At 37.1% G+C, this 21,126-nt stretch overlaps 7 protein-coding genes across 8 annotated transcripts; 2 read left to right on the top strand and 5 right to left on the bottom strand.

The window, feature by feature from the left end:
* Positions 1–209: 209 nt before the first annotated feature.
* Positions 210–2,852, top strand: LOC6651154 (cardio acceleratory peptide 2b). 2 transcript variants are annotated; one of them, XM_023180171.2, is made up of 4 exons: positions 210–452; positions 1,400–1,417; positions 1,985–2,146; positions 2,231–2,852. In XM_023180171.2, the coding sequence occupies exons 1-4, from the start codon at positions 374–376 to the stop codon at positions 2,452–2,454; spliced, it is 483 nt and encodes a 160-aa protein (XP_023035939.1). In that variant the 5' UTR covers positions 210–373; the 3' UTR covers positions 2,455–2,852. The 2 variants fall into 2 exon arrangements, with proteins under 2 accessions (XP_023035939.1, XP_002073368.1); XM_002073332.4 differs by lacking the exon at positions 1,400–1,417 and having other exon boundaries at positions 212–452.
* Positions 2,853–3,120: 268 nt separating this feature from the next.
* Positions 3,121–8,858, bottom strand: LOC6650749. The gene is made up of 9 exons (XM_047009393.1): positions 8,849–8,858; positions 6,603–6,787; positions 6,333–6,541; positions 5,701–6,273; positions 5,476–5,633; positions 5,216–5,417; positions 4,058–5,151; positions 3,556–3,754; positions 3,121–3,481 (listed from the first exon to the last, which is right to left on the bottom strand). The coding sequence occupies exons 1-9, from the start codon at positions 8,856–8,858 to the stop codon at positions 3,160–3,162; spliced, it is 2,952 nt and encodes a 983-aa protein (XP_046865349.1). The 3' UTR covers positions 3,121–3,159.
* Positions 8,859–12,139: 3,281 nt separating this feature from the next.
* LOC6650750 lies at positions 12,140–12,557 on the bottom strand. The gene is made up of 2 exons (XM_002073334.2): positions 12,436–12,557; positions 12,140–12,371 (listed from the first exon to the last, which is right to left on the bottom strand). The coding sequence occupies exons 1-2, from the start codon at positions 12,534–12,536 to the stop codon at positions 12,140–12,142; spliced, it is 333 nt and encodes a 110-aa protein (XP_002073370.1). The 5' UTR covers positions 12,537–12,557.
* Positions 12,558–13,355: 798 nt separating this feature from the next.
* LOC6650751 lies at positions 13,356–13,971 on the bottom strand. Its single transcript, XM_002073335.4, has 3 exons — positions 13,949–13,971; positions 13,662–13,789; positions 13,356–13,600 (listed from the first exon to the last, which is right to left on the bottom strand). The coding sequence occupies exons 1-3, from the start codon at positions 13,964–13,966 to the stop codon at positions 13,375–13,377; spliced, it is 372 nt and encodes a 123-aa protein (XP_002073371.1). The 5' UTR covers positions 13,967–13,971; the 3' UTR covers positions 13,356–13,374.
* Positions 13,972–14,631: 660 nt separating this feature from the next.
* LOC6650752 lies at positions 14,632–15,363 on the bottom strand. The gene is made up of 3 exons (XM_015176624.3): positions 15,333–15,363; positions 15,000–15,127; positions 14,632–14,936 (listed from the first exon to the last, which is right to left on the bottom strand). The coding sequence occupies exons 1-3, from the start codon at positions 15,348–15,350 to the stop codon at positions 14,711–14,713; spliced, it is 372 nt and encodes a 123-aa protein (XP_015032110.1). The 5' UTR covers positions 15,351–15,363; the 3' UTR covers positions 14,632–14,710.
* A 1,802-nt stretch (positions 15,364–17,165) lies between these two features.
* LOC6650753 (lysosomal acid glucosylceramidase) lies at positions 17,166–19,484 on the bottom strand. The gene is made up of 4 exons (XM_002073337.4): positions 19,276–19,484; positions 18,190–19,205; positions 17,786–18,128; positions 17,166–17,720 (listed from the first exon to the last, which is right to left on the bottom strand). The coding sequence occupies exons 1-4, from the start codon at positions 19,331–19,333 to the stop codon at positions 17,455–17,457; spliced, it is 1,683 nt and encodes a 560-aa protein (XP_002073373.1). The 5' UTR covers positions 19,334–19,484; the 3' UTR covers positions 17,166–17,454.
* Positions 19,485–19,694: 210 nt separating this feature from the next.
* LOC26529065 (outer dense fiber protein 3-like protein 2) lies at positions 19,695–20,198 on the top strand. Its single transcript, XM_015176625.3, has 2 exons — positions 19,695–19,824; positions 19,885–20,198. Exons 1-2 carry the CDS (start codon positions 19,806–19,808, stop codon positions 20,103–20,105), a joined length of 240 nt encoding a protein of 79 aa, XP_015032111.1. The 5' UTR covers positions 19,695–19,805; the 3' UTR covers positions 20,106–20,198.
* Positions 20,199–21,126: the final 928 nt, after the last annotated feature.

Consider the following 21,126-nt stretch of genomic DNA (forward strand, 5'->3'; position numbering starts at 1 on the left):
GCAAAATGTTGCGGCAACAATGTTGCTACGGTTGCCACCTGTTGCCAACAACATTTTCTATTCATTTTTTCCACAGTCCTCCCCATTTTTTGTCTTGCTGACAATTGCTTGGGCCATGTTGTTTTGCCTGTTTTGAATACGCCTCCTCGCCCCCGCTTGGCCAAGTCCTTGCCTTGTTGGCATATAAAAGGACGTGAACTACGGCCAGTAGCAGGCACAATATCGTTGAATGTGCAAAAGTAATCATCTGTCGGCAGTAAACGAAAGTGAATGAAACAAAGGAACTAATTTTTGTGCTATCCAAAATAAAAAAAAATATTATAAAAACAAAAATTTGCCTTAAAGGCTGACAGAATAGAAAAAATTCACAAAAATGAAGGCGGTTCTCGGTCTGGATAATGTTGCCTATGCAATCCTTGTGTTTGTTGTGCTGGCAAAATTCAGTGAGGCAGGTGAGTTGGCCCAAAACAAAAGACATCTATTGTGAAAAAACTGGGTTCCAAATGAGGAAGGTTCGTTCGTTTTTTTTTCAACAAAATAAGCAAATGATTTTATAGGAGCTAAGTATACATTTCCATTTGTTTTGGCTTAGACCTGCAGTACCAAGTATAAAATATTTAATCTAACACATTTTGATGAGAACATATACCTTATAGGATTCATAATGGTATATCAACAGTAAACGAATATTACCATTAATCAGTTTAGTAGTAAATTATATTTTAATAGTTAGATAACAGTATTTAGAAAGAACGATATTTATGCCAACGAAAGTGTTCTTATCAAAGGATAATTTTTTGTTCAATAATATTAAATTTAAGTTATTAAAAAATTTGAGTTCCAAAAAGTATGATTTTTTTTTTGTAATTTTACATATTTGGGTAATATTTACAAAAAATGTTCCACTGTGCGAACGCTTCGAATTCGCAATAGTCAGATGGATAACTTCAATTTGTTTTCATCTTTGAGGATAAGCCAAAAGACAAATCAAATAAATTGTCAACATTCGCATTATTTTTCAAATATTCCAACTTAGCTTCGGGGTCCTGGACAAACAATCATCCGCATTCTGGTGGGATTATGTCAATTATGTTGGAAAACTACAGGGCAAATGTTAAATTTATCTACACATTTCCATTCCATTCCATTTCCCATTCCCATTCACTGCTCGCCCACAATTCTGTGTTTAAGGTCTTGTTTATTTAGTCCAGATGAAGGCATTTCGGAACCAACAGGTGTACCAGAATATGCAAATTGCTGATGGCACATCAATATGCACCCACAAGATTCCTTTGCTGTTTTCTTTTGCCTCCTTAAAAAAAAAATGAATACAAAATGCGAAATATGTGATTTTTTCTAAAACAAAAAAATTCATTCTATTTTTATTAATATTTTGCAGGCCGTTTGAAAGTAAAAGGTGACTTTGGAATCGGCATGTGTATTTTATTTAAATTTTGAAACTGACTGTTTATATTTTCTCTACAATTTTTGCATAATATTTTAAAGCCTTAGGTAATGGTAGAAATATTCTTATTTCTTCTCAATTTTTCATTTAAATATTTTTTTTTTTTTTCGCAACAATAATAAACATTATTAAAGCATTGCGGTCGACAATTGTTTAAACATTTCCTACATCATAATTTATTCTATATTTCAGCATGGAAATTTTTTCTTTTTGACCCTCTATGCCCTTGCATATTTGAATATTTGTTAATATACCCTAACTTGGCAAATGGGGGAATAAAAAACAATGCGTTAATTGGGTAGAACGCTCGAAGCATTTGCATGAGTTTTCCATTTCCCATTTTCATACTTTATAAAAAGTCTCCAAGTCACTTTACAATTCATTATTTACCTCACCCACACACCAGACATTCCCACAAATTTTGCTCCTTTGCTAAAATTGTTGAAAGTGCTTAAACATTTTGGATTGCATTAATCACACTTGACTAAAATTTCCTTTGCCACATACATACGTATATAGAATTGGACCATGACAAGAATCGTCGCGGAGCCAACATGGGACTTTATGCTTTCCCGCGCGTAGGTCGCAGTGATCCCAGTCTGGCCAATGGTGTTCATGATGCCGGCGAATCGTCGGCATTTGAGAGCACTTATGGCGATAGCTCCCAGGAGGATTACGAGGGTAAGTGAGCGTTGGCAGCAGTTGCCATCTAACGGGAATGAGTGACTAATTTGTGTTTGCGGTTTGTGTATTTGGCCATACTAGATTATCAAAAACGGGCCTCTTTGGTGCCATTTCCCCGTGTGGGTCGTCAGGATCCCGAATTGCGTAAATTGGCTCGTTTAGTGGCCCGGCAACAGGCGTACGATAAGCGTACAGGACCAAATGCCTCGTCAGGATTATGGTTTGGCCCACGCCTGGGTAAACGTAGCGTCGATGCCAAGGATTATCCAGTTGCTGCTGACAAGGGACAGAAGGAGTTCAATTAAATATACCAAAGGATAAATGATTTTTGAATATGAATCCGCATGATAATGACACGAGCAATTATTTCAATTTTTGGGCCTCAATTTTTTGTAAAATTATTTAATAGGATCAGCTTCTTATGGAACATTTTAATGGGTATATAACAAATATGTTTGTCAGTTAGTTAAATGTAATAGAATAAACAAAACAAAAAAAAAAAAACCATAAACCAACAAAAAACATGACCGAGAACAACAATAAAACGCAAATTGGGCTGGTGGGGATTTTCATTGGACTATGATGAGATTAAAACAAAAACTTATCTGCTTCAGTGAAAGTCTTTAAATTAACAAGAAACTCTTAATGAATGCATGTAAATAAATATAAATATTATGGAAAATAAAATCGGAAAATTATGTTCAACAGCAAGAATGGAGTATTGATTGTCCATTACGGTCATTTGTGTCTTTATGTCCTAGAGTTTAGAGTTTTCAATTAAGATGATTCCCAAAGTAACTTTAGCTTTAATCTTAGCATACTTTTGGGAGTGTATTTTTCCCGCTTCTGATTCACCATGAGAAGTTACTATTTCAAGCTTCTAAATTTAGCCAAAGTTTTATTCTAGAGAAATTGAAAAAAGATTTTTATAAAACTAATTTTAATGAAAATTCAAAATGTCAAATCTGCATTCATCTTGCTGGCATCCTTATAAACCATTTCCATCCCATTTAGTCCTTATCTTGCTGATGCTTAAACTTGCGTAATTCGGTTTGTATGGCCTCGATGAGGGGAGCTGCAGAATCCTGGCGTCTGCCCGGTGTATTCGCGGCACCCCTTGAGATCTCTAAAATTGTTTCGGGCCGATGAAACGGACCGGCGCTCAGGGGCCGATTCAGTGATGGTGAATTGGTGTCAGAGCGATGCGTGCTGCCACCACCCCAGGCACTGTAGGTGGGAGAAGGCGGCTGTGTTGATTGTGCGGATTTTGAAGTCTTTTCCGGCTGAGCTGTGGCCGGACGTTCAGTTGTCCCACTGATCTTTGCTTGGTAACTACCATTAGAGAAGACAAACGGTTAATGTGACTGGAAATTGGTGTTTATGTGTGTTAGATCTGTGATGGATACCTTGGTAGACCTGCAGAAGATCCGCGATGTTCACGCTTTGTGGCTCGTCTATTATTTGTGAAATCACGTGTGGGCAGCGGCATGGGTAGATCATCTTGGCTGGCATACATTTGCATGGCACCTTCCAGCAGTCCTTCATAATGGTTGCGTATGGCCGAGGGATCGTGCATTGGACTGGGGCTATAGATCAGCAGGGCCTCTGCGGAAGATTAGTTGAGGAAGTAGAGTTCATTCAAATTGATTTGTTGTTTTGCTTTGGTTAAGAAGTTCAGTTTTCTGCTAGAGGATTGCAACTCTACGATGTTATTGTAGACTAGATATTTAAATACGGTTCAGGTATCGGGGGTAGGTATATATATATGTATATATTGTGCATGCAATAATAATAACAACAATTAACAACGACTACAGTTGCCTTAGTAACGTGTCTTTGCCCCAAATTGCACGTCATTATCGTCTTCATCATCATTATCATCATTTTTTTGATCTCCACCCGCCTCACCCTCATTGCCGGCGCTGCCCAAACGTTTCTTGTGCCGCTCCCAGACGACAGGACCCACCACACCAGGATCCGGATTGTCACTGTGCGAGGCGGAGCGTACATTTCGTATGGAAGGCGGAGCCTTGGGGCTGGGAAAACTGGCTATTGTGGCTATGGTGCTATCCTTGCTGCCCATCGTTTTCTGTGACTTCAGAGATCTGGTTGAGTTGTGCAGTTGTGCAGCCGTCTTGGATGATACAGCATTCACATTATCATAGTAGGTGACAAAGACGGGATCAAGGACTCGATTCAATGGTTCAGGCAAAGCGCTCTTTGGAAACGCTCGTACCGATGACATCGAGAGGAAGGAGCCCACGCTAGCCGTATCGGATGACTTTTCGGATGGTTGTATATTTCGAATGACCTCCTTGTTAATTGCCTGTGGTGAACCAATGTTATCGGTGAAATTCTTATCTCTAAACTCAGCCTGCTTCTGCTGCTGATGAATCAGTTTGTTTCGATGATAGTTGTTGTGCGGATTGTAGGCCTCACTCCGCTGAAAGTTCTCGTAACTTCGACGCAGTGCAGCTGGAGAGCCAGCACTACCTTCCTCTGCTGACGAATGATCACCGACACGCATGGAGGACCCTTGAACGGGGCTGGTCTCAAGTGAACCCACTCGATTCTCATTCAAGTATCGACGCTTTGACTTATGCCTGGACTTATCACTTTTTTTCTCAGACACCACTGATGTATAGATTGTGTCCTCATGGCCTTCGGCGCGATCATACTGATGTTGATGATGCCGGCGCTTGTGACTATCAAATAATCGGGCAGCCTTTTCATCCAGAATACGTTGCACATCAGCACTTGGCGGATTAATGGGGCAATACACCGAAGAGTCGGAAGTGTTGTCAGTCGATGAAATGGAATCTCGACGTGAACGTGTATCAGGTGGTGGAGCTGGGAAACTAATGCGAGCTTCTCGTTCATATGAAAAGTTCTGGACACCCACATCACGCGAACGTCCGGTACTCTGACCACCATCAAGTCCTCCGCTAGTGCTAGGACGTACAGACTGACCCTCCGACAATAAGTCATTGCGTGAAGAATGCCTAGCATAAATTCAATCCAAAATAATCATTCATTTCCTTCAACAAATAGTTCATCCTTGCTTACCTATTAATTTCGCTTAGTTCCTTCTGGCGTGCACGTGTGCGTCCTAGTAATAGAACCGCTACCAGAAGCAGCATCAAGAGCAGAATGGCCAAGGAACTAATGACCACCAGGGCAACATTATTTTTCACCGAGTTAAAGAATCCCGCTTGACTGCTGCGAGGAACCGGGGCCAAGGCTGTGGCTGTGGGTTCTCTAATATAAGCTGTAAATGGAAGAATTCGTAGAATTTCAGCAGGAGATGGATAGAAAAATCTACTTACGCTCCGATTTCATGTAAATAGGTTTGCCCAACGTACTGACTGCTTCTGCCTCGCTAACCAACTCCATGTCCTTGGCGGCTGTTGTGGCCATCACTGGACGTCCATTGACCAGAACCGTATAGATCAATTCCGTCTGGTTGGCTATGGGGCGCTCATTCCTGCATGACGACAATAAGAAAGATGGTAAAAACAAAAATTCTGAAAGGACTTTCAAGTAGAACCTACAATTTAAGGTTAACATATGCGTCAGTAGCCATTCCATCATCACCGTTGGTGTTCCACTTTTGAATATCAGCCTCGCTGATTTGCGTGAGGTTATGTATGACAACCCTAACACGCTCGTCCCGATAGACGGGCTGCGGTTCAGGATGGGGCTGGGGATGTGGCTGGGGTTGTGCCTGTGCCTGACTTAACAATGCGTCGCGCATTTCCTGCAACTTTTCGGACTTGCCGTTCTGTTGTATGAGCTCCCAGGGGATTAATGTAACATATGCACTATAGTCAATAGACTCTGTGCTTGCGTTTGGTATTGATATTGAGGTGCTTCCCACACCTATCCTGGTCTCGTCGGGCTCCTCATCGGAGTCGTTGCTCCATTCGGTTTTGCCACCTGCCGCCCTGGCTGTTTTTATATAGGGCCCATCATAGCCATCAACTTCCATGTCCAATATCTCGACATCATCGGCAGGCGATGTCGTGGTACTGCTCGATGGTGGTTGACGACGTTCGCGTGGTACGGTCACCGAAACTCCTTCAATTTGCTGTGCCCCATTTATGCCCAGGTGTCGAGTTTGTTGTCTTAAGAGGGAGAGAGAGTTGAATTGGTTGTTACTTTCCATTTCATCAGATGGCCATACCTGGTAAAGGCCAAACGATATAAACGTGCCAGTTTGTCCTCAAGCATGGGATTATCTTTAGGTGTATAGAAACCCGACATGACAGTCAATAGCCAATATCGTCTATCTGTGGCCGAGTAGTTCAAAGGTGGCATTCCAGATGTTCCCAAATCCCAATTGCTACCGCCATCGTCAGACTTGCAGTCCAAACAAATGGGTATATCGATTTCCTAAAGCAATAACTCTCAATAAAGGGAAATGAAATGTCTAATTTCTTCAACGTCAACTTACATTATTGCCCTCCACATAGACAGTGGCCACCACAGTTTCGGTCTTGACAATTACATCCTTTCCCTTACTTATGCCCGTGTGGACTTTCTTCAGAAAATCGGGTGGCCCATCTCCCGAACCAGTCCAAAAGAAATCTTCCAAATGAATCTCATCCTTGATTTCTTGATAATCATCATCCAACTCATCTGAAATTGCAATTGTTGGAATTGTTTTTTTTTTTTTGGGGCGTGACTTAAAACTTATTAATAGAGTTTCTTGAACTTTTACAACGTTGCCATAGTAATTAACTTGGTCTGGGAAGGTGAAGTTAACTTTATAGACAGCAATTGGAATGGGGCCTAAAGACAAAGAAGGAAGACTAAGAATTCTATATGCACCATTCTTAAATGGGATAATATAATACACTTGTAATCCAATCAGCTAAATAGTGTTTATGATTAAGTTAGCCAAGAAATTTCCCAAATATAGCTACATTCCCATTTTTGTTTTTGTTAACCATCTTAATGTCGTTGCCCCGAAATATAAATAACAATTTACCTTATACTACAATTTATCGACAAATCATGAAATGCGGTTGCCAACCTACCTACCTACCTATCCACAGTCACCTCCACGGACCCCCCCAAAAAACGAGGGAGCATTTCCCAATGTATATGTGACTTGGTATTGCTGAATGACTTGTGTTTATTTTACCCACTTGTTTTATTATATGATTACGTGCTCTTATTTTGTCTATTGAGATTCCCCAAAAATTCAAACATTTTGTTTGATCAATTGCTGTAATGGCAACCAGATATGGTTTAATAAATGATAAAACATATATATTTGGTCCTTTAAAATTGCCAGCCATTATGGTTTGGCCTCAATGATAATGATGATGAGTTCCAAACTCCAACACACTCAATTCATAGACAACTGTAATTCGTTTTTATCGATTAGCACATAGTAGACACACACAGGTTGTAGGCAGGTGGTACCTCCTCCCCTCCCCCACAAAAAAAAGAGTGACCCATGGTATGAGTGAAGTTGCTCTCCATTCAGAAATTGACCATTTGTTTGCGTGTTGGCAATACAATTAACTGTTTTTTTTTTCGTCTATGTTTTTAGTTTTGCCAGGCTTGAACCTCAGCTAATTTCAAATTGTTTCCTTGCAATTAATTTCTATTGATTGTCCCAAATTCCACGCACTTGCCCACTCATTATTACAGCACAGATTCTGTTGGCCAAAAAAAAAACACAGACCATTCTGGTTTTTTATATAAGAAGCGTGAAATTCGGTGACGCATAACGTCAAAGGTCAAACTCATCTAAATCATCACCAGAGATTTTCGGCCTGGGTGGCTAGTTCTGCTTTCTGGATCACAAATTGTTTACTCCCCGAGTACACCGAGGTTTATGGAGAATGTGAAATCATTTGTCATCTCACAACAATTTCATCGACTGGCTGGATGCTCAACTTACCGTGACTTAATTGTATCAACGGCTGACCTATCTGCTCTGCTGACCCCCAACACTTGTCCACTTTGTGTTGTAAAGTAGTCAAAAATAATATATAAATTGCTAGGCCTTTTCCTTTCATATCGCCGAATTGGATTATTTATTTATGTGTTAACATTGAGTTCACTTGATAATGTGCTTGTGTGGATCTGTCGAGCATTATATTGTCGGGTATTGTCACAAAAAATACACCCAAAAATGTTTGATTCCGAAACTAAATTTGAAAAATTATAGCACTTTGCTTCAACTTGACACTTTGAAAGTCGCCCGGTAACTGAATTCTAATCCCAACTTGTATTTTGTCAATTGCAGGGGATGGTTGGCTTAACCCGCTCTCTCTCTCTCTGTTTTGGCCTGGTTAGTGGCTGGTCAGTTACCTGGGGCAACGGCAACAGGCCAAATACAAATACAAAAAGAAAAGCGCGCCAAACAAAACCCACATCTGATAAACAATGCAAAGTTTTTCACTCCAACCCCTACTACTCGACCTCCCTCCCTTTACCCACAATTGTTGTTTCATTGTGTTTGCCGTAGACAAAATGCCGCTAACTTTGGTTTTGTTTTAATTTTTTGTACTTAGTTTTATTGTTTATACTGGGTTTTGCATATGTTTAGTTGACTTTATAGACCAGAACATGGTAATTCTAGTTGCAAGGCGGCAACAAGTTCTAACGTCTTTTTATTTAAACAGTGAAAAGCTTTTGGCCAAGTTAAAAGAATTTTAAGCTGTTCAAACTCTGCACACTCACAAAAGCTCATTGCTATCAAACTATTTTATATTAACATAAATAATTTGTTTACTTCTGTTCCGCATTTTTATATCTTTAGAGTGAATAAACTGGCCAAAAAAACCCCCGAAATCTTTGTTATGCTAGAAGCTGCGATCTTACTTCTAAAATGACGCAGTTTCAATACTCTTATAAATTAAGTTAACTCTTTGACAGATTGGCTAACACTCTTCTTACAAAATGAATTTCCATAATTCTATACTAATATTTATACCCTGCTGGCCAAGAGTAAAAAATTGTTAATAAATTATGGTAGCATAAAAGCAAAGCTTATACTTATTAATGTGAGTATGTAGAATCTGCCATTCATTTCTGCTGAGCATCATTATACATAATTTTTAAATCTTTTATTAATGACGCAAACAATTCAGTTGTAGTTTTTAAAGTAATTTGAAAGAATCGTTAAATAGTTATTACTTGTTAATTGATGATTAATTAGTGAATCACAATTCCCTTTAATTTATGGGGGAAATAAATATTATTCATCAATCTAAACCTAATTTTTGGAATTTCTAATCAAAATACCAGTAAGTCCGAAGTAAAAAATGCCTGTGGGCCAATTTAATTATGTTGCAAATTACATTATTATTTGGATACTAGTCAAGTCATCTAAAGAACTGGCCAATACTGACAACAAAACAAAGTAATTCAAAACAAAGACATACAATATATACTTTATATTATACATATATGTCTAAACCGGTTCGAGGCTTAAGTTTTTGTATCTGACTTGCAGGCGGAATGAATTAAAAACTTATTATGACCTGCCTCAAATTTAAGAGCTTTGCATTTCATATTTGGCGCGTTTTCGAAATATGTGGTAGACTTAAGATTATCATAATTTTTATGAATTATTCAAATACGTATTATTGCAGAAACTTTAACAACTTCAGGTTCAATGTTATCATATGATAGACATAAGAATCATAAGCTTCAAATTATTTGACACTTTAAGACAATTATCGTTCTTTTGGTATGCAAATGTCATAATTAGCGTGACTAAAAATTAATCAACTGCGACAAAATTTGCATAAATTTCAACTGCATTTTCTTGGCTTTTGTAATTCGTTGTGTTCAAATGAACGACCTTCAAAAAATTTTCATAACTTGATTATTAGTTTCATTTTTGCAAAAAGCGTTTTTTTTATTAAGTTTACGATAATAAACAAAGGGTATTTCTCTTAGTCTTAATAATAAAGAGAGATATAGCAATGGAAACTCGTCTTTTCGGAATGGTAAAAGATGATCAAGAAAAGCGTTAACTTGAACGATTTTCAGACATACATACATATATGTATACAAATATATAATTGTAAAAAAGTCAACAAATCGCAATACTGGTTACACCCACCAGACTTTATAATATCAGACCGGATAAAGATCTGCCAAACACTAGACCCAGAGACCAAAGTACACTTTCCCAATAGATTATGTTACGGTGTATTCGAATCCTAGGTCAAAAAGAGTTCAGATATGATAGATTTTGAAATTGTATGACAACAATGTCTTTATATAAATTCTACTGGATATGAAGTCAACTGCAGATGCCTACGCTTATTTCCAGTATGGAATGACTGGAGTGGGTTTCTTGCCGCCGTCAAAAGGCCAAATATTCTACATGATGTTCAGAGGACTTGTGATCATGTGGTCTGTTATATATTTGCCTTTTGGAATGATAATAGACTGTGTCAAGGATATGTAACATTTTAGTAACAAAAATACTAGCAGTTGTCTTTAATGTCTTTGGTTGTTCCTTAAAGATTCTTTCCTTCTACTTATATCTACCGAATTCCGACAAGTTCAAAAAACTGATGAACCGAATGGATGAATTTTGCGCAATGAATGAAGGATATCGTCTCAGGATTCGCTATTGGGTTGCACGTTGCAATGTGATTTTCATAATATACTTATTTGACTCTCTACAACAGTTATTGTGTATTGGCGTTTTTGAATTCTGCATTACATAAGATATCGGCACTATAACTCATTTATCAATTGGCGTTCGAGTAGAGAAAATTTTTGGATAATCTTCTTTTTGGAAACGATCTTAATAACATTTATAACTGTGCAACATCTGCTCGTCGACGTCTTTAATGTTCATTTATTGTCTCATGCTTAGGGTTCATATTGACAAAGAGTCGGAAAATTGCGCACAATTTCGAAAGAGATGGAACAGGAATATAACGAAGAACTAGTCAAGTGCATAGCTCAACATAAACTAATTTCTCTTCTTCGGATATGCCGACTTAATGGGATCACGTCTTGAAAGCTCAGAGACGGATTGCTTTTACAGCTGGATCAATATTTCCCATTTGCATTTAAACCAATATTCGAGTATTCAATAATATAGAAAGTATGAAAATTGATTAATTAAAATGACTTTTCTTTTTCATTTTAAAGGTGGCTAAATTGGCATTTTCTGTGGTGACCTTTGTTCAGCAATTAAATATTGCTGACAAATATTTAAATATTTAATTTAAAAAAAAAAATACAATACGCAATTAGATTTGTCGATTTCTGCCCTTGAAATTGGCATTTACCTAAAAATATTTGCACAAGATAAAAAACCATACACGTACATATGTATACTTGGTCCAATAAATATATGATAGTTGTTTCACCTCACTTTCTAGTGTCACAAAACTTAGGTCAATCATTTACAAATGATAGTAAAAATTTGATTTACCGAAGGAAAAAATGTTTAGCTGTTAACAAAATGGTCTCATTTACTATTTTTCTTACCTACTAATAAAAGTATGCGTCAGGAGCGGCCTCCTGGTTGAAGTATAGAAATTGGATTTTCGAAAAAACTAATCCCATTGGCGTAACTCAAATGGCAGTGAAAAGACACTGAAGGGGAACTGAAACATAATTTGACGGCCAATGCATTAGAATGGGCCAAAATTGGCAGAGTCAAAGTTTTGCCTTGATCTGTGGAAATTCATCGATCGAATTAATGACCAACTTTGATGACGCCGAATAACCGAATGGTACTAAACGAGCTAGAACGAGTCGGTATAAATATAAAGGCCAATATATCTGGCTGAAAAAAACAGGATTAAGACTTAGAGTAGTTCCACTTGTGTATATAATACTGGCTAAAAACAAACCCATTCAAATTCACACTCTTTATTCTGCCTATGCAATAATTAAGAATTATTACAACTCCTTCGGCTGGAGTAGAAAAGGTTATTATTAACAACATTTAGTTATTTTTGGCAAAAAACAAACTATCATTTGTCTATTCACTATTTAACCATTGAACGTAGCAGACTTAAGAACAGCATTAGAGAGTTTGCGGTTCTTGACTTCATAGCGGGCTTTGTAACCATTCTTATCGGCGGTGTACATGGTAATGGACTCGGTGTCAGTCTTCTCATCATAGGACGAATAGGTACCCATGCGAACATGCTCCTCCTTGTCAGTGCCAGGGTTCAGAATGAGACCAATTTCCTCACGTTTACTGCCATTTGGCTCCTCCAAGCTGCCAATTAATTGGAGATCTTGGTTATGAATGCTCAAATCCATTGGGATACGATTTCACCTACTTAAAACGGTAGCCATCAGGAGTGGCCACTTGTTTGAAAAACTCCAAAGCGAGTTGCGGGTAATTGTAATCCAAGAATCCCGCCGAGCTATGGGCAAGCATACCAGCCACAAGGGCAGTAAAAAGTAACTAAAACAAAAACATTTCAATTAGACTTAAATTCGAAAGGTTTGCAAAAAAATAGATTGCAAAATCACAGATTCACTAACCATCTTTAAAGACATCATATTAGTGCACACTGAAGAACCGAATGATACTGAAGAATCTAAAACACTTGTGAGTGATTTATAAAGGCTAAAACGTTTGGATACGAACCATAGAAAATAAAGCTGATGATTAAGGAAACTGGATTTGCAAAATAATGCCTTAAGATAAACATAATATTGGCTATAAAGAAACCGGTCCGATTCACACTCTTCTGATCCTCCATTTCTTTGAAAAAAACTGAATTTTTTATAAATTCAGATTTTTAAGTCTCACCAAACTATTAATGAAATTATTTCATCTAAATTACATCAAACGACATTTAAATTGACTTTTCTTTTCTTGGCTTATAAAATGAATAAATCTTGGGAAGACATACAAAAAGATTATAATGACGTGATCATTAGATTTATTAACGTGTTTAGTTTGCCATAAAAAACACGCTAATTTCTCTTCATCTTAGTTAGGTAAACACCACACCAGATTTTTTGAAAGGTCAAACAGCATTACGCAATGGAAACTTGTCTGTCCAGAATCGTCGGATGATGATAATGAAAAGTCCAAAGTTGATCTTGACCAAACTTCAATGAACTTGTTGCCAAGACATCATAATCATAACCAGTTTAAAGATTGGGAACATAATAAATAGTTTGACGTTTTCACTTTTTTTTTTTGTTGGTTTATTTACAAAATGAAGAATCTTAAGTTCTTTAATTATTACTAATTGATTTAATTATTAACCAGAAGCAGACTTAAGAGCACCAGGACTCAATTTACGGTTCTTAATCTCGTAGCGGGATTTGTAACCATTCTTATCAGCAGTGTACATGGTAATAGTCTCGGTATCAGTCTTCTCATCGTAGGATGAATAGGTACCCATGCGAACGTGCTCCTCCTGCTCAGTGCCAGGGTTTAAAATGACGCCAATTTCCTCACGTTTGCTGCCATTTGGCTCCTCCAAGCTGTAAGTTAGTTCGAGAGTTTTAGCTGATCCTCATTAGGAAACGCCACCACTTCACCTACCTAAAACGATAGCCATCTGGGGTGGCCTCCTGTTTGTAAAATTCTGTTGCCAGCTTTGGGTAAATGTAATCCAATAATCCCGCCGAGCTGTAGGTAGCCATGCAAGCCACCAGGGCAGTGAAAAGTAGCTGGAATAAAAATAATTAATTAATTTACACGTGTAATCAAAGTACATTGATCATGCAGCTGCATTGTCCGTGGGCAATTAAAATATTAAGTTTCGCAAAATCAACATCAGAGACATTGCCTTGATCTGTGCAACTCATTGATCCGATAGATTCACTCACCAGTTTGGCTGTCAACATGTTGATACGCTCTGAAGTAACAAAGTGATACTAAAGCATCTGAAGCGTTTAGCTACCTATATATAAAAGCAAAATATCTGCATAGATTGTAAGCAATGTATAGAAACGATGACGATGTCGACTTGGAAAACATTTGTATTGATGAGCGGGTAAGTCATAATTTTCAACATACTTAGTAGCCGCTAAAAACAAGAAACCGGTCAGAATCGGAATCAGCTCTTCGGGTAAACTCGTAGCCAGTCCCCGGAGATTTTGTATTTTGGTAAGTTACTAACCACATGAGTTATTATATAACCATATTCTATAGCATGACTAAAAAAAAATGTTTACTTTTAAGCAATTTTTGCATATATTAAAACTATGCACAAAATAACAAGTTGTTTCAATTGAGTGTTTTTTTTTTTACCTTTGTAATGAGACATCTGAAGTTAAGCGAACTTTTATTGAGGTAATAAGTAAAAAATAAAAGGCGGAAGTGTGATAGTCATTCAAGAATCCAATGACGTGATCATTAGATGTATTTTCACAATTCAATGGGCGTGTTTGGTTTATTAATATTGTTAAAAAAAAAAAACAAAAACGTCAATTTCTCATTGACATTTTTTCTGACAGGTGACTGCAAATGATAATGAAAAGGTTTGACTAAATATAGTCAAACAAACAAATTTAAGGCACTTTTTTTTTTATTTCCAAAAATAAAATAAACTATTATCAGACTAATTGATAATATTCTATTTCAAAATTTTAACCAGAAGCAGACTTGAGAGCACCAGGACTCAATTTACGGTTCTTAATCTCGTAGCGGGATTTGTAACCATCCTTATCGGCGGTGTACATGGTAATAGTCTCGGTGTCAGTCTTCTCATCATAGGACGAATAGGTACCCATGCGAACATGCTCCTCCTTGTCAGTGCCAGGGTTTAGAATGAGACCAATTTCCTCACGTTTGCTGCCATTTGGCTCCTCCAAGCTGCAAATTAATTGGAGTTATCAGTTAGCAAAGTCAACTCCATTGGGACTCAATGTCACCTACTTAAAACGGTAGCCATCGGGAGTGGGCTCCTGCTTGTAGAACTCTGTGGCTAGCTTGGGGTAAACGTAATCCAATAATCCCGCCGAGCTGTAGGCAGCCATGCAAGCCACGAGGGCTGTGAAAAGTAACTGAAACAACGAACAATTCATTTACACATAAAATCGATGCGTTACGATCGGGCAGCTGCATTGTCGACCGGCAATTAGAATGATAATTTGATTGCAAAACACTTAGATATGCTATTAAAATAGCTGGCTATTTGCAAAGTCAACATCATCAGAGCCACACTGCCTTGATCCTATGGTGATGCATTTCATCGATCGATTCACTCACCAGTTTTGCCGACACCATATTGATGCACACCGAATTACCGAATGATACTAAAGTATCAGATCGCTAAGCGTTCTATTTAAAGGCAAAAAAATAATATGCATACTAAAAATATGCGTGTATAGGCGATGATGCTGGCGAAAAAAAACTAGATTGATGCGCAAGTACTGCATATTTTCTATATAAAAGTGGCAAGATAGTGGCTAAAATCAAACCGGTCGCATTGGCATTGCCTTTGTATATTGGTAAACTGCTAAATTTGGGATGCGAATAGTTATATAACCATATTCTTGAGCATCAACATATAAATTTATGGAATTTCTTTTATACTTAATATACATAATAATAATACAATTCAATCACTTGTAATACAATACGTTTAATAACGGGTCTGATAACGCCAAATTTCAGTTATTTGTTTATTTTTTATTAACAAGTAAAAAGTATTAAGTTAAATTTAGCCCACTAAACTCTTCAACACTATGGGACTTTTTGCGAAACCTTCTTGCTGAAAAATCTCGTAGTGGGCTCTGTAACCGTTTTTATCAGCAGTGTAATCGACATTAGACCGAAGTTTATATTTCGGATCATAGACTATATAGCTGCCTTTGCGAATAAGTTCTTCCTCGTCACTGCCAGCATTTAATATTTTAACACTTTCACCTCGTATGCTTAAGTTTGGCAAATTGTAGCTGCAATTTGATATGAAATTTTAAAGGGAGTAATCAAATTTTAATTGCATTTTTACGTACTTTAAAAAGTAACCATCTTCTAAAGGTACTTGATAATAATTAAGTGATTCGAGCACCGGATAGTAGTGACGGTTAATTGGACCGGCTGAGCTGTAGTCCGCCATGTAAGTCACGAGGCTAGTGAAAAGTAACTAAAAACATTGCATTGTCGTATGAAATCAATAAATGAAAGGACGGATTGTTACACTCACCAATTTTGTGGACAACATCGTGATGAAGAACCAAATGATACTACAGAATATATGGGTCTTTCAATTTGCTCAAAGGCTAGAGTCAAAACCGGAAACCGGAATTTCCATAAACCAGTCAGACTTAGACTCTTTTATTGATATGGCGCCACGCCTCATTTTTTTTAGATAAGCGTTTTTTGTTACTCTCTTTAAATTAGGTAGAATGCTTAGTTACACGGTTTCCCCTGAATTTTATATTGTTGTTCTTTTTTAAATTTTAAACATTTTCTACCACTTTTTTGTTTCCTTATTAATATGGTATAAGATGTTCTTACTCCAAATATGAAAAGTTTGCTCATATGCAGTAAGAAAACTGGTATTCATGTTATGAAATTAAGTAAACTACTAGCCACAATCAGGAATAATGAGTTATAAACCACATATCAAAACTGTATGCTCCCACCTATTAATTCATAACTTAGCATCTATTATTATATAAATTAGTTTCTATAATTAAATTCATATGATAGTTTCCATATTTGTGAAGCGGTTGTCCTTGAATTTTAGTTAAAATTTTGCCAAAATGTTATTTGTTTAACAATTTCCAACTAAAACTGGTTAAGTTTATTATATGTTTTTATTGAAAAAGTGTTTAGCGTTGCAGTATGCCTAACTTAATCAAATCTAAGGTGTCTTTCATATAAGTTGTATTCATTGTGCAAATTTTTTTACGTCGATTAATGTAGAATTTAATTGTTTATTTATAAATTCTAATGACAAAAGTATTTCAAAACTATTACAGTTCAATCGATTGTTTTATTAGAATATTAATAGGTCTATTACGTATGATATCTTCATTAGTTTTATATTAAAGCAAATATGTATTTAATAAGATCACTGATCTATAATTCAAATTTAGTAAAAATATCAAAGTATGTCATAGTTTATTTAAAAGTGAATTATAAATATTCTATACGAAAAGCATAACATCCATAAAAAAAATATGATTAAAGCTATTAAATATTGATCACCTGCAATTTAATCCAAGAATCATCAAGTTGATTAAATTGTCAATGGCATTTTAACTACCCAGTTTATAGATCAATTACGATCAGTTTAAAATATTTACTACTGATCTTTTTATTTCTCTAATTCTGTAAATAAAAATGTTATATAATCTCATCAGTTTTTGGTCATTGTATTTTAGCTATATAACAAAGTGTGAATCGACTTGGCTGGCACATTGACAATAAAGCTGCCTCGCACACTATCATCCACAGTGATATCCACATCGGCTCGTCCACTATTGAAAAGGATGGCAGCAATTTTCTTATCAGGTCGCTCAAATGCCACTGAATCCAAATTGACATTACTTGGGGATGCCTCAATCCGAACAGATCCCTCTGGCACAAGTTTAGAAAAGTGTCCCATGGCGTAGAACATGGGTTGCTTATAAAACTCTTCGTAAGCTGCAAGTTTTTGTTGAATTAGTATAAGAGAATTTTGTTCAAATGAATAATTCTGTTTAACATACTCGTTGTATTGGCTATGACAGGAGCATCAACCGTATTGTCCACATAATTCGGTCCACCCTGCTCATCCAGAATAATATTCCAGTCAATCCAGCCATGGAATCCAAGCTTCAGATTTTGCAAATAATCTCGGGCATATTTTTCGGCACGTTCCCAACTGCCTAGTAGGGGGGCTGCTTTTTGCCATGGCTTATCGCCTATGCATGATTCAGATACGATTAGCAACTTATCAGCAATATAATTGTTAGTGGAATCGATAAAACTGTTGCCAAATATTTCATCCCAATACCAATGCACTGATAATCCATCGAGATAATCAAGTGAATTTGGGCGTGTGTAGTTCATCTGGGGAAAAGAGCGCATTATAAAATATGAACTTTGTATTTAGATTAATGTGTTTTGTTACCATTTTGAACCAATGAGGGAATGAATAACGTTGATCATCGTTGCTGAATATTACAAGATCCTTGAAGGCAGAATTGCGAATGGTAGGTCCTAGATAATCGTTGACCCATATAGCCTGGGTCTGTGGCGTCCATCCCATGCTCATAAATTTGACAAAGAACATAAAAAATATTCCATTTAGGGGTTCATTACCCGTGGATATGGCCCAAATGGGCAGACCATTATCCTCCATCAGCTTCACCCATTTGAGATGATAGTCGGCCCAAGTTTGATAATATGCCCGCTTTAGGCGTCCGAATCCAGTCCATTTGTTGTTCGTCTTCATCCATGGCGGAGCACTCCAGGCGGCTCCTTTGATCTTCAGGTTCTTGGCTCCCGACACCTCAATTAAACGTTTCATCTGAGCCACCCGAATTACATCTCGTTCATCTAGCTGATCCATGCCACTTAATTCAGTGTCGCCATCCTCCTCTGAATAGGACCAAGGACTCAAATCAAAATCACATCCTCCAATTGGAGTACGCATCAAATTGAATCCCAATCCCTCTTCGCCATAGAAGGACTTGTAGAGATGATTGTCTATATCCTGATTGTTAAAGTTCTCCAATATATGGGAAACTGCTCCAGTAAAACTGCCACCAAATCCGGTAATCGTCTGATATGTTGTGCTCCGATTTAATTTCAGAGCCACATATCGAGTAATTGCACTTTCTCTTGACTCCACTGTGAAGGCGCTGGCCAGAGTATTCTCCCATAGCTCTGTCAAAAATTCATCATTATTTGTTTCAGCAGCAGGTTCTTCATAATCATCGACAATATGCTTTGACTCTGTTCCAAAATTTCCGCTGGAAGTGGCAAAGCGAAGTCCTTGCTTCGAACTAGATATGAGGGTGAATTCTGTGTCACTCGTTAAGATGGGATTGTCCAAATAGTCGCAATAGTCCGACGTACACACACACACCTTGCCATATTCGGCCTCTTTTATTTTACAGGGAAATGTTTCCGCTTGTCCATTGCCTTCATAAAAAGTAAAATAAAAAAACTTTTTAGAAGTGGTTTTTCCAACTAAAAAATATAGCAAACTTACCAATTGCTGCAATCAGCAAAATTCCAGCAATTAGCCAAAAATATTTGCTAGTGAACATTATTCAATTTGAGTCCACCTGTGCGATTGGCTTGCTACCAACAAACTGAAACTGCTTAGCCATTTGGAGGTTTAATGTGAACACTTGGCCAACGCTCAAGTGCTGACTAGGAAGTGGGGAACTGATTAAACGTGCATAGATATGACTAACGTGATTCTTAGACTGGACTACAAGTTGTGACAATAATTGTAAAAATATAGAAATCGAAATTTCTGTAGTTAGATCAAAATCTATACCGAAAGTATATTTTTTGAATTTGACTCTAATTTAAGTATGCTTTTGCTGCGTATTTTGCTAGCATTTGAAAAATTTCCATCATGTTGGCTATGACTTAGCTTTGATTTCCACTTGGCGTTGAGTCGGATAAATTTTCTCATTCAATACGAACAGTTCATCCGGCAAACAACTCTCTCAGTTCCAAAATTTTTATTTTTTAAGTTTCCAAAAAGTTATTTTCCCCTCACTTACAAAAATGGCACCAAAAAAAGATGGTAAGAAATTAGTTTATTAAAAAAAATTGTCCTTTACATGTCTTGACATGTTATTGACAGGACCTGGACCTGGAGCGTATATGCTGCCAAGTACTATTGGATACGCGAAAACGGATTACAGAAAGACTCGCAGCCCGCGTTATTCATTCGGACTAAGGAGTCAGAGCTCATATGAGGAAGATGGACCTGGACCAGCAGCATATAAACTTGGAAGCGTTACACGTTATGGCAAAGCAACAAATTTGAAGTTTTCCATGCTGCATCGTGGTGAACTCGAATAGTCCAAATGGTTAACCAGTGGTTAATTCCAGTAATATAAATTGATTTATGGTCAGATTTGGAGTACAAAAATAAAACACTAAACAGAACTGCAATCGATTATCTTTTGATTCGTTAATCTAATCGCTTAACAACACTCATTAGGTTTATCAGTTTACAATAAGCTAAACTGGTGGGCAGAGAATTCACAGGGGTCACAGTGACCAGGTGTGCAAAACAAGTAACCTTATCATCTTATGGTCCCAAACCCGCAACTGTTATCTGTAATGAATGTAAAATTTAGTTTTATGATTTTCTGATAAAACAAACGCCTACTTATATTCTGATTGCTATAGAAAATCAATTTTTTTCATAAATGGCTAACGCAATCCGTCACAAATTTGTCGGAAACTAAATTTAAAACGAAAAAATCGAAAAAAAAAAAAACGTTCGTTCAATCGAATGGAAAATGTGACTAAAGGCTAAAAAATCTATAGCATGCTTATCAGCGCTCTCTCATATGTACACTCGTCCCATGCCTGGTGTTGCTTGTGATGATTTTGATGTTGGTTATGTTGCTCGGTCTGAACTTTAAGCTGGCTCTTTAATCCCCCAAAAGATATTATGACCTACATGCTGCAAAAGAAAGTCAAATAAAAAAGCTTTAAAGTGATATAACAACAACGAGCCAAACACAACAACAAGCCCAATAAAAAAAAAGCATGAATGAATGAATTTGGTAGCCTTTATGATTTCTATGAGTTGATACCCTTATAAAGATTCGGCACCACAACTAAAGGTTTAGTTGGAGCTAAAACAGGGCTTCAATCACATCGTAACGTGTTTTCTAAGGAATTTTTTAAACATATAGGGTATTTTTTTCTTAGCAAAGAGTCAATTTGATTGCCTTTGGGCATATACCCAGGAAAAGTGTCAAAGTTTCCCCGTTGAACACAAATTGAATCTCAGATAAGTTGCTTGCTGGCTGGTTGCCTGGCTCTTTCGTTCGGCGTCCAACAGGCGTTCGTACTCGGGGGTCGAATC

Source organism: Drosophila willistoni, chromosome 3R (assembly GCF_018902025.1).
Source record: "Drosophila willistoni isolate 14030-0811.24 chromosome 3R, UCI_dwil_1.1, whole genome shotgun sequence".
NCBI lineage: Eukaryota > Metazoa > Arthropoda > Insecta > Diptera > Drosophilidae > Drosophila > Drosophila willistoni.